The sequence below is a fragment of the Manihot esculenta genome, chromosome 14, assembly GCF_001659605.2.
Source record: "Manihot esculenta cultivar AM560-2 chromosome 14, M.esculenta_v8, whole genome shotgun sequence".
NCBI classification, from domain to species: domain Eukaryota; kingdom Viridiplantae; phylum Streptophyta; class Magnoliopsida; order Malpighiales; family Euphorbiaceae; genus Manihot; species Manihot esculenta.
This window is the reverse complement of record NC_035174.2, coordinates 28,306,760-28,318,820: the sequence shown is the minus strand read 5'-3', so window position 1 is coordinate 28,318,820 and position 12,061 is coordinate 28,306,760. Positions and strand designations below refer to the sequence as shown.

General features: G+C 38.0%; 1 protein-coding gene across 3 annotated transcripts; it reads right to left on the bottom strand.

Moving 5' to 3' along the window:
* Nucleotides 1-4,052: 4,052 nt before the first annotated feature.
* On the bottom strand, nucleotides 4,053-7,497 carry LOC122721707. 3 transcript variants are annotated; one of them, XR_006348435.1, is made up of 8 exons: nucleotides 7,237-7,497; nucleotides 6,998-7,152; nucleotides 6,799-6,921; nucleotides 6,615-6,708; nucleotides 6,001-6,219; nucleotides 5,295-5,494; nucleotides 4,428-4,508; nucleotides 4,053-4,291 (listed from the first exon to the last, which is right to left on the bottom strand). XR_006348435.1 is itself a non-coding variant. In XM_043950213.1 (7 exons), coding segments are annotated over exons 2-6 (531 nt in total). In that variant the 5' UTR covers nucleotides 7,000-7,152; nucleotides 7,237-7,493; the 3' UTR covers nucleotides 4,053-4,291; nucleotides 4,428-4,483. The 3 variants fall into 3 exon arrangements, 1 of the variants encoding a protein (XP_043806148.1); XR_006348434.1 differs by having other exon boundaries at nucleotides 6,615-6,921; XM_043950213.1 differs by lacking the exon at nucleotides 6,615-6,708 and having other exon boundaries at nucleotides 6,837-6,921; nucleotides 7,237-7,493.
* Between the last annotated feature and the right edge of the window lie 4,564 nt (nucleotides 7,498-12,061).

Here is a 12,061-nt window from a genome sequence, read left to right as displayed (position 1 = left end):
GAGAGGGACAAATTCTCTCTTGATTATTCAATATCCTCTACATAATTTATATTATGCTCAATCACAACCTTTATGATTGTCCAATTAAAGACAATGTTTGGTTATATCAAAACATAACAGTCCTTATGTAGGAAACTATGACAATCTCAAGTCAAAGGATTAAGACATAACTACTTTGAGATCCACTTATGACAATAACCCACGTAGTGATCTCAGTGTGGGTCCATCCAATACTTTGTTCTCTAACAAATATCTATGATTATTGAATTATATCAATATATACATAATCATCTCATGATTATCAATCAATAACCATACTAGTTATATTTTATTATTATCAACATAATAATAAGGAACCAGGGATGTTAATCATTATTATGTAACATGCAAACAAATAATAATGATAGTAAAAACCTCTCTTATTAATAACCAAAATGACATACAAAAAGATCCAAGATAATAGCCTAAGGCAAATACACTAACAAGATAAGGGGACGAGTCAAAAACAAACCCAAAAGCCAGAGAGGTGAGGGTATAAAGGAGACTACATAAATTATCCAGTGTCTTAAGGAAGGGACAACCGAGGTAAGTACAAGAGTTATGCACTGTTGAATGACTCATGAACACACATTTTAATGTGGATTAGAAAAATGATAAGAAGGTCAGATGGCCCTCCAAGCTCAATCTTGAGAAAGCCGACAAACGAGACCGGACCAAGTACTATCATTTCCTTGAAGATCACGAGCATACAACGCAGGAATGTTGACAACTAAAAGATAAACTTGAGAGGTTGATAGGGGATGACATGCTTTGAAAGTTCGCTAAAAAAACAGAGAGGAAAGAAGACCCAAGCTTTTGTAAGAACTCTTGAAAACACCACTAATAGTGAACCCGTGGGGGTGATACATGTGATTGCAGGTGGCCCTCATGACAGCAAGGGTAAGAACAAGCGTGTCACTAAGGACGTCTTGTTTTTAGAACAAGAGCCATGGGAAAAGCAATAGATAAAGTTTGAACTTGCAGATAAAGTGACGGGGCTTTTCCACAATGACACGTGAGACAGGTCTTGGTCGATACAGGTAGCTTCATCAATCTCATTACCCTAGATGTTTTTAATAAACTAGGATTAGATAAGAATAGCCTTACTAAGGTCTCATACCCATTAGTGGGACTAGGGGATAAGACCGTGGCAGTACTGGGTACCATTAATCTCCCCTTTGTGCTGGGTGATGAGAAGCATTAGACAAGAATAGCCTTACTAAGATCTTCTACCCTTTAGTGAATTAGGGGATAAGACCGTGGCAATAGTGGGTACCATTAATCTCCCCTTTGTGCTGGGTGATGAGAAGCACAAGCGGGAGCGATATGTAGAGTTCGCAGTGTTGATACTCGACTCACCTACAATGTAATAATCGGTCGCCCAGTCTTAAACTGTCATGGGATAGTTATTAATATAGGTGCTATGTGTCTAAAATTACTAGCTCTAGAAGGATTAGTTGTTATACAGGCAGCCAAAAATCAGCATAGGAGTGCTACAAGCACTCGACAAAAAGCCTTAGAAAGGGAGCAATGCCAATTGATTCACTGGAAAAGCTAGATTCCCAAATGATGCTAAAGCCAGTAGACCCAGTGGAAGAAGTCCAGTTAGAAACCGACAAAAAGGTACAATTTGAAACTGCATTAAGCAATGAAGTAAAAGATAGCTTAATAGAATTGCTAAAATGTAGAATGACTACTTTTGCTTGGTCTCCAGAAGATGTAACAGGTTTTCAACCATCTTTAATCACCCATAAGTTGTCCATCAATGAAACAACAAAGCCGATACAATAAAAGAAAAGAAAGTTTTCACCAGACAGACAGTAGGTGATTAAGGAGAAGTTTAACAAACTCTTAAATGCAGAGTGGATAAAAGAGATCCAGTATTCTACATGACTCGCCAATGTAGTACTTGTTTAGAAGGCAAACGAGAAGTGGAGGCTGTGTGTGGACTTCACTGACTTAAATAAGACATGTCTAAAAGATCACTATCTACTCCCATCCATTGACAGGTTAGTTTGAATCTAAATTGGGACACACAATGGTCCCTTTCTTTGATGTCATTTCAAGTCATACCAGATCTTGATGAATGCCGAAGATGCAGAAAAAACTTCTTTCATTACTGATGAAGGAGTTTTTTATTACAAGGTGATGTCGTTTGGATTAAAGAATGCAAGGACGACCTACCATAGGCTAGTGTCAGGCAAAAGACTTGGTGAGATCAACTGTTGAAGTATACATGTATGATATGATAGTGAAAATTCAGTCCTTAGAAGATCACTCAGGTGATATCCAGATAGCTTTTAACGTACTGGATATCCAGAGGTTTGTGTGGTCTGATAAGTGTGAAGAGAGTTTTGAAGAGCTGAAGAAAAGGTTAACGTCAGCACCGGTGTTAGCTCTGTCTACCAGTAATGAAGACTTCACAGTGTTTTGTGATGCATCCCGAGTGGGACTAGGTTGTGTGTTGATGCAAAATGAGAGGGTAATTGCTTATGCTTCTAGGCAGCTGAAGAAGCATGAGTTGAATTATCCTACACATGACCTAGAGATGGCAGCTGTGATCTTTGGACTCAAGATGTGGAGGCATTACATGTATGGGGTTAAATGTGAGATCTTCACAGATCATAAGAGTTTGCAGTACATCTTGAGTCAGAGAGAGTTAAATCTGAGGCAGAGAAGATGGGTAGAACTGCTTAGTGACTATGATTGCAAAATTTAGTACCATCCGGGTAAGGCAAATATTGTGGCAGATGCCCTAAGCGGGAAATCATTTGGCAGTCTATCCCATGTTACAGCAGAGAGAAGACCGGTGGTGAGAGAGTTCTACAAGCTCATTAATTAAGGGCTGCAATTAGAGTTGTCTGGTACAGGTGCTTTGATAGCTCAGATGAGAGTGACACCCGTGTTTCTGGAGCAGGTGGCTTAGAAACAGCATGAGGACCCCGAATTGGTGAAGATAGCAAGAGCAGTTCAAGCAGGCAAGAATGATGAGTTCAGATTCGACGATAAGGGGATCCTCCGTTACGGGAACAGGTTATGTGTACCAGATGACTTGAGTTTGAAGAGAGACATTATGAGAGAAGCTCATAATGCCAGATACAACATTCACCCTAGAGCCACCAAAATGTACCAGGATCTGAAAAGAGTTTATTGGTGGCCAGCTATGAAAAGAAAAGTGGCACAGTTCGTGTCCGCCTGTGAAGTATGTCAGAGGGTGAAGCTGGAACATCAGAAGCCGGCTGGAATGCTTAACCCACTATCGATTCCAGAGTGAAAATGGGAGAATATAGCTATGAATTTTATGGTGGGGTTACCGACAACGTCCAACAGACTAGACTCCATATGGGTGCACTACAAAAAAACAGTGATTTAGCGACCAAAATTTTGGTCGCTAAAAGGAAGAATTTGGTCGCTATTATGAAATAGCGACCATTTAGCGACCAAAATGAAATGGTCGGTGTTTGGCCAGTCGCTAAAGTTTTGGCGACAATCTGAAAATTAGTCGCTAAAATAGCGACCAATCAGCGACCATTTTTTGGTCGCTAATTTGGTGTCATGGAAAATTTGTATTACAAAATAGCGACCAATCAGTGACCATTTTTTGGTCGCTAATTTGGTGTCATATCAAATTTGTATTACAAAATAGCGACCAATCAGCGACCATTTTTTGGTCGCTAATTTGGTGTTATGGCAAATTTGTATTACAAAATAGCGACCAATCAGCGACCATTTTTTGGTCACTAAATTTTGATCGCGAAATGGTCATTGTTTTGATCGCTAATTTGATCGCTATTTCATTGTTATTTGATCGCATCAGGGAAAAATATTTGGTTGTTATTTCGTTGCAAATTAATAGTAAAATTAAAAAAATATTTGTTATTTAATTTACTTTTGTGGCTGATTAGTCACTAATATTGACCCAAACTTCCCATTGAAAGTTTCAATAATACTATTGATCCAAAAAGTTTCACAGTTTGAGTTTTTTTTTTTTTTTTTTGTCGAATTCACAGCTTGACTAAATTCCACAACAATAAGATAGTTAATAAAACAGTACAAATGGACCTTAATCAGTTCTCTGAGAGGGCCAATAAAAAAAAACCTGACTCTATTGCTTAATGTTGACTACATCCTAAGGTATCATCATGTCCTGAACCAACCAATCAAATCCCTCAAGCAGCCCCTCCCCTATGTATGCGCTACAGCCCACGATTTTCCAATGCCTGGTTTTGTCCATATTCTCCAGATTTAGTACCTGCAGAAGTTTTGCAAACTCCATTTTAAAATTTCAAAAGACGAAAGCAAGGCTATAAATCAGACATAATAACTTTGGAAGAAAAGAAAAGGGAAACAAAAAAATGACCTACAAATTACAATATTTAAATCAGTACCTTAGCAATTTCATCTGGTGTAAGAGCACCTTTTAGGTCTTGCTTATTTGCTAGTATTAGCAAAGATGCTCCAGAAAGCCTCTGTCAGATTAACAAATAAGCAGAGGATTAACCAGAAACCAAGAAGGGCAAGAAAACAATGAGTTATGTTTTAATCATACATTTATATATATTTTTTAAAGTATTCTATACACTTTGAACATAAGTTATGTATTAATATTATAAAATATGTATATTATAATTATTATATTGTATGTTACAATTTAGTTATAAAAATATTAAATTATTTTATCATTCTTGGTTCTAAGTGTGTTATTATACTTACAATATTTAATTATTTGTTTGGAGACTATATAATAAAACGGTAATGAAAATGTATATTAAATGATGTAATTATATATATATAAATATATATATATATAATTCATATCAATAATTAACTTTAAAACTTAATAAAAATTCAATTATGATTTTTTCAAAAAAAATTGTATAAATTTATTTTAAGAATTGAAAACCATATTAAATCAAATCTTGAACAATAAAAAACCGATTGAAAAAATACTGAATTTCAATTCAATTCTAATTAGTACAATCTTAGTTGCTTGCTAATTGGCTGTTGGGTTTCAACGTTGGCAGTTTTGCTCAACTCTCACAGATTGGAGGTACTTTACTCTATTGGGTTTGTATATAATTTGGCATTAGTTTTAGTCCAAGCCTCACCACTTTGATGTAATTGCATTATGCTACCTAGCTTTTAGTCTTTTTCTTAAATTTATTTATTATGTTTAAACCAATGATAGAATTCTATAATAAATATCGAAAGCACTGACAGAGGATTGTAAAGGACACAAACAGGATTCCAATTACCTGGTATGCAACAGCAAAAGACCGCAAATGTGTATTTGTGTTTGAGAGAGAGAGACCACAAAAAAGGACTCATAAAAGCGAAGTGTCCAAGAAGACTCTCCACGTGGAGCGAGGCAGAATTTGGCATTCCTCAGGTTTTGAAAATATTCCATCCTCCCAAGCTTGTCAGGGCCACTAAACTTCAATTCTGGAGATTCCAACTGTTCACAATGTCATGGTGCATATGTTGTATCACTTTATAAATGTCAATGCCAATGCATGCAAATTGGACAAAGCCTTACAATGCATGAACTTCAAAGATCTATGTTGCCTGCCTTGGGAACACATAAGCACAAACAATATGCAGGACTTGCCAGTTAAATCACGAATTAATGTCACTGCCGATGCATTCAAACAAAAAGCATGCCATGAAGAAAAACAATATACATTTTTTAGAACATCTATGTCAAAAAAAAGTTCTTCAAAGAAAAATCATACAGAGAAAGCATCACTGTCCATTAAGCATAGTTATAATTTATATTAGAACATTTAATGTTCAATTTCATAGTCCATACTCCATATAAAGTAGGGGGAATAAAGGATAGAAAGAGAAGTTTATTCATAATAAATAATGTACGCTTCAATTAGTCCATATTGATACCACAACTAAATCAACTAGTATTTTGGCATACGGAAAAAAATGGGTCACTTGCAGAAGAGAACACACCTTATCTGGATATTGCTTTGCAAGCTCTATTAACTTAAGACGGCCAACTTTTCCTTGTGCACGACCTAGATAGTTTGCCAAGTACTTCCTCTTTGATAATGGCAAAGGTTGAACCATGGGAGTTCCTCTTCTGGTCATCCCATCATCCACATTGCCAGGAATAATGATATCTTTCCATGTATTAAAAGCACTTGTATCTTTTTTATCAGTCCTATCCCCCTACACTAACACACAAGCAACATTCTTTTAAGTAAAACAATTAACTCAAAGCTGGAATACAAGGAAGGATATATGGACAGGCTATCAAACGAAACTCATTAAAGTATTCACAAGATCTAATAGCATGACTAACTAATATGCATAAAACATTCATCCATACAACATAAAAATAACAAATGGAATAGAATATAAATGCAACACAAAACAACCAATTTGACATGCATGGGAAAAAAGAGAGAGAGAGAAAGATAAAGTGAGAGCTCTAAGACCCAGAAATAGAACGAAGAGGATCACAAAATTGTCCAAGGAATATAAAACAATAGGATATTGTACACCGTTTTACCATTTGAAAGTAAACTAAGTACTATACAGGAAAAGGCTGAACATATTAATACCCAGGCCAAGTCTTAGAGCATCATCTGCAAACTTGTCAATGACAGCATGAACTCTTCATTCAATATCTGACTTATTGCGAGCAAGATTTAGAATCTAAAACAACATTACACAAGGGAATTAGAATTTGTACTTCCAATAGCATTGCACAACCAAAAATGCAGTGCAGACTTGCGGACAGGTTACCTGCTCTGGGGCACCTTTGCTAACTCTATGCATTTTACCTTCACTATCAATGTAAGTCGAGGCTGTCCGCTTATCAGTTGGATTAAAAGGAAGGAAATGAACTTCTTGAATTCCAGCACGAGCCTTTTTTGGAAAAAGGAAACAAAATCAGACTAAAAAGAGGAAAGCAAGGAGGAAAAAGAAAAGAATAAAGCAGTACATTTTTCCAAATTAAATGGATAATGAGACATCAAACAGTGGCAGAATCAATTGCATTCCAACAATGGCAGAATCAATTGCATCTTGATTCTCTGGTCTTGAAGCTTGAGCTGCCATCAAAACAACAGTATCCACATGTACTCCTTTAGCAAAAACCTGAAAAGGTTAAATTCAGATACAATTAAAACAAGAAATAACATTCTATAATAGATGCTGGAGCAATAGTATCCTCCAACCAACCTCAACAAGATTTTTGTCAACAGAGAGAAAGGAGATTCAGAGGAAGTGGCGGAGAAAAGCAAAGAAGCAAGCAGACCAGCGGACGCAGGAACCGGACGCAGAACGACGTTGACATCGTGGAGCAGAGGAACGATCGGCGGGAGGCGCACGACTGTACCAGAGTGAAGGAGAGGCCGAATGGGGGAGGGAAGGGGAGGGCGGCAGTAGACTTGAGAGTTAGAGAGAGATTTAGGGTTGGGATTTAAGGGTTCTTTCAATTAAGATTTTATTTAGGTTTATTTTTTACTTAGCGTGGAGCAGGCTTATTTAGGTTTATTTTCAATTGAGATTTTCAATTAAGATTTTACTTAGTGTGGAGCAGGTTTGTTTATTTAGGTTTATTTTTTATCTTTCAATTAAAATTTTATTTTTATAGTTTAAATTATTTAAAATGTTTTATACTATATGTTTATTAATTTTGTCTTTAATGGTATAATTTTTTTAAAGATAAATAATATAATTTTATTGTATTAAAATATTATACTGTATTAATTTACAATAACAATATTTTAAATTATTTTTTAAAATAAATTGTATTAAAAATAAGAATATACGTAAAATTATAAAAAAATATTTCAACAGTATATTTAATCTTAATTTAAAATTTTAAATAAAATAAAATTTAATTAAAAATTAAATTAAAATTTTAAAAATAAAATGGTCGCTGATTGGTCACTGATTGGTCGCTGTTTAGCGACTAAATTAATTAGTCGCTAAATATGGATTTAAATATATTTCCACTCAGAAAATGGTCGCAATTTTGTCGCAAAATGGTCGCAAATATCTCGCGCCACTAATTCCCGCTAAATTTAGCGACGATTTAATATTTGGTCGCTAAATAGCGATCAAATAACGACCGTTTTTTGGTCGTTGAGCTTTTTATTAAATAAAAAAATTATTTTCTTCATGTAGTAGCAGAATGGTCGCTGATTGGTTGCTATATAGCAACCAAAAATTTTGGTCGCTAATTATGGTCGCAATTTTACAGTTTTTTTGTAGTGGTGATTGTGGACAGACTGACCAAATCTGCTCACTTCATCCCTGTCAGGAGTGGCTATTCTGTGGACAAATTAGCACAAGTGTATGTGGAAGAGGTTGTCAGGCTGCATGGGGCTCCCGTTTCAATAGTGTCAGATAGGGGACCCCAGTTCACCTCCAGGTTTTGGCGGAGTCTGCAGAATGCTATAGATACTAGGCTAGACTTTAGCACAGCAGACTTCCATCCACAGACTGACGGACAGTCAGAGAGGACCATCCAGATTATAGAAGATATGCTCAAAATGTGTGTGCTAGATTTTGGCGATTCTTGGAGGCAACATCTACCGTTGGTGGAGTTTGCCTACAATAACAGCTATCATGCTAGCATAGGAATGGCTCCTTATGAAGCTCTTTATGGAATGAAGTGCAGGTCACCTGTATGTTGGGAAGAAGTGGGAGAAAGGGCTCTAGCAGGGCCAGAGTTAGTAGAGATCACCAACAGGGTAGTGCCCATTATCAGAGAAAGAATCAGAATAGCTGTGAGTAGACAGAAAAGCTATGCAGATGTCCACAGAAAGCATGTTGAGTTCCAGGAGGGAGATATGGTGTTGCTCAAGGTGTCTCCTATGAAAGGGGTGATTCGTTTTAGGAAGAAAGGTAAGCTAGCCCCACGGTATATCGGACCCTTTGAAATCCTGCAAAGGATTGGGAATGTATTGTACAAATTAGACTTACCTGCTTCAATGAAGAGAATCCATCAAGTTTTCCATGTTTCCATGTTACGGAAGTTCGTGTCGAATCCGAGTAAAGTTCTTAATGAACCTGAGGTGGAGATCCTAGGAGATCTCACCTATGTTGAGCAGCCAGTGCGAATCGTAGACACATAAATTAGAAAGCTAAGGAACAAGGAAATCTCGATGGTGAAAGTCCTTTGGAATCACCACAATATGGAAGAGTGTACCTGGGAGACACGGGAGTCCATGCTCCAGCAATACCCTTATCTCTTCTAAGGTTAGTGTGTTTATGTTTTTATGTGTGCTTCCTTGTTGCTTGTTCAGTTTGTTGAACATTCGGGGACGAATGTTCTTAAGGGGGGAAGAATGTAATACCCGGCTAGACCCCAACATCGGAATTCCTACCTTCCGGCGGAATCTCCGTTGGAATCCGAAATTCTCAGATGTCGGAGCCTTTTAGAAGGGTAAAATAAAGGTTTTCTAAAATGTTTTAATGTTTTTAAGGTTTTAACAAAGAAAGAAGATTGAGTTTTGAAAGAAAAGTCATGGAGGGAAAGACCCAGGTTTGGCGGCCGAACATGGGGGGTTTGCGGAGGCACCTTTGGCCCCCGAAGGTGGTCTGGCCAGCCACCTATAAAAGGCCACTTGTCCGAAAATGGGCGAGTTTTCTCTCTCTATTTTCGGGTATAGGTGAGATTTCGCACTTCCATGGTCGATATGCTGTTTTCCTTCAAACCCTTCAAGTTTTGGTGAGTTTTATCTTGTTTTTGAAGATTTTTAAGCTAAGATCAAGGTTTTAGAAGTTTGGAGACCTCTGGAGCCTTTTCTCCTAATCTCCAAGCTTGGATCGCATCCCCTCTCGATCTTCAAGAGGTAAGTGTAGATCCTTGCCTTCTTTTATGTTTTAAGTAAGTTTTAAGGGGTCTTAAGGGTGTTTAATGCATGTTTAAGTTAGTTGTTAAATGTTAGGGTTTATGTTAGTTAAATGATAAATGTATGTTAATATAATGATATGTTGGGGTTTAGGCTAGTTTTATGCCCCTATATGCTTGATAATGTGTTTATGCATGCTTTTGAGTGTTGAGTTTGAGTTTGGAGGGTTTTGGGAGGCTAGATGTGGGATGGCAGAATTGGATTCTGCCACCCAGGAGGATCCAGGTTCGGTCGCCAAGCAAGGTTCGGCCGCCGAACCTGCCAAGGGAGGCAGTTTTGGCCGCCTAAACTTTCCCCCTGTAATGACCCGAAAATCGGACCGCTACCGGCGCTAGGATCCAGATCGGCTTAAGGCCGCCGGGACCCGTAGCAAGCCTGACATATAACCTGTAAACCTGTATAATCCCATACATGATCAACAACATGCATAAAAATTTAAACTTTTCTTTCATTCATTCCTCATACACCAAACTCAACCTGTGCATGCACTAAAACATAATCATAAACTTGACCCCTCTGTGGGATCTCATCAATGCCCCAATGGGCGATATACATGTGTTGAGTTGGCTAACATCTGTATCATCAAATATCTAAGATCATGCATCATCAAGGGATTACAATGAACTATGGTCAAGCACAAATTCTAAACCTCAATATCATTACACATAACATAACTATTCAGTTATACATCATCTTACAATTTATCATGTCCACTTTCTAACTATTACAAATATAAAACTTTACTCTTCCTGACTTCTCTGTCTAGCCCGTACCTGCAGTCCTGGGGGATTAGGGAAAAGGGGTGAGCTACAAGAGCCCAGTGAGCAGAATAATAGAAAACAATATTTAAAATCTCATGCCATTATGTAATGCAACACATCACAACTAATCACATCTCGGATGGTATTGTCACCAATAGTCCTCTACATTCCAAAGTGCCGGGACGTAGAATGGGCACAACCGGTCTTTCTCTTATCATAACATATCATAACATACCAATGTGCCAGGGACGTAGAATGGGTACAACCTGGACTTTCTCTTACATAGTGCCAGGGACGTAGAATGGGTACAACCTGGACTTCCATACCATCTCATGCCATAACATCATCATATCATATGAGGACTAAAGGGTCATCCAATAACCAATCCACATCAACATCATAAATGCAATGCAACATATTCGTGGATTCTAATGCAAACAACCTAGTTCATCACATGGCATTCATGATGCATGAACATGCTCAATTGTATAATTTATTTGCTTTAAAACATAAGAGTTTATTCTACTCACCTCTGGCCGAAGCTCTACTGACTCAGAAGCAGCTGGACTCACTGCTGGGGTCCTCGGTTCCTCGGGTCCGAACCTACACAGGTGGACTCAAATGAGGGACCAAACAACCAGAACATAACTCTAAACATATCCCCCCAAAACCCCCTAAAACACCTCAAAACAATCATGCTAAAACATGCAAAGGAAGGCAGAACAGGGCAGGTTCGGCGGCACCTTCGGCGGCCGAAAGTCCCTCTAGAGCCGAAACCCAGGCAGGTTCGGCGGCACCTTCGGCGGTCGAAAGTCCCAGACAGAGACGAAAGCCTCTTTTCGGGGGCAACTTCGGCAGCCGAAAGGCCTGCCTCCCCAGCCATGTTCGGCGGCCGAAAGTGCCTTCGGCTGCCGAACTTGGTTTCTGCCAAAGGGCAGAAACTTGGCTCCTTTATGCACAATTGCCTCCCAACTCTTCCAACATGCATATAACTCATTCAAATCATGCAAATATACATACAAGGGTTCCTAGGGGCCTCAAACTAACTTAAACCCCAACTACAACACACAACAACAACACAATCCAACATACATTGCTCAAAACATAACATTAACTCAAAAACCTAACTATGAGCTAAACATGCATTCTACCCCATAGATCTTGCATAAAACTTACTTTAAACATAGAATGAGCTTAAGATCGGCTCTTACCTCTTGTAGATCGAGGGAGAGACGTCCTAAACGCGGAGGTGGAAGATTTTGAGTTCTTGAACCTCAAAACTCCAAAACTTGCTTTAAACTCGAAAATCTTCAAAACAATATAAAAGCTTGTGAAAATCTTGAAAGATTGGGAGGGAAGAACTCAGGGATGGTGAGGAAC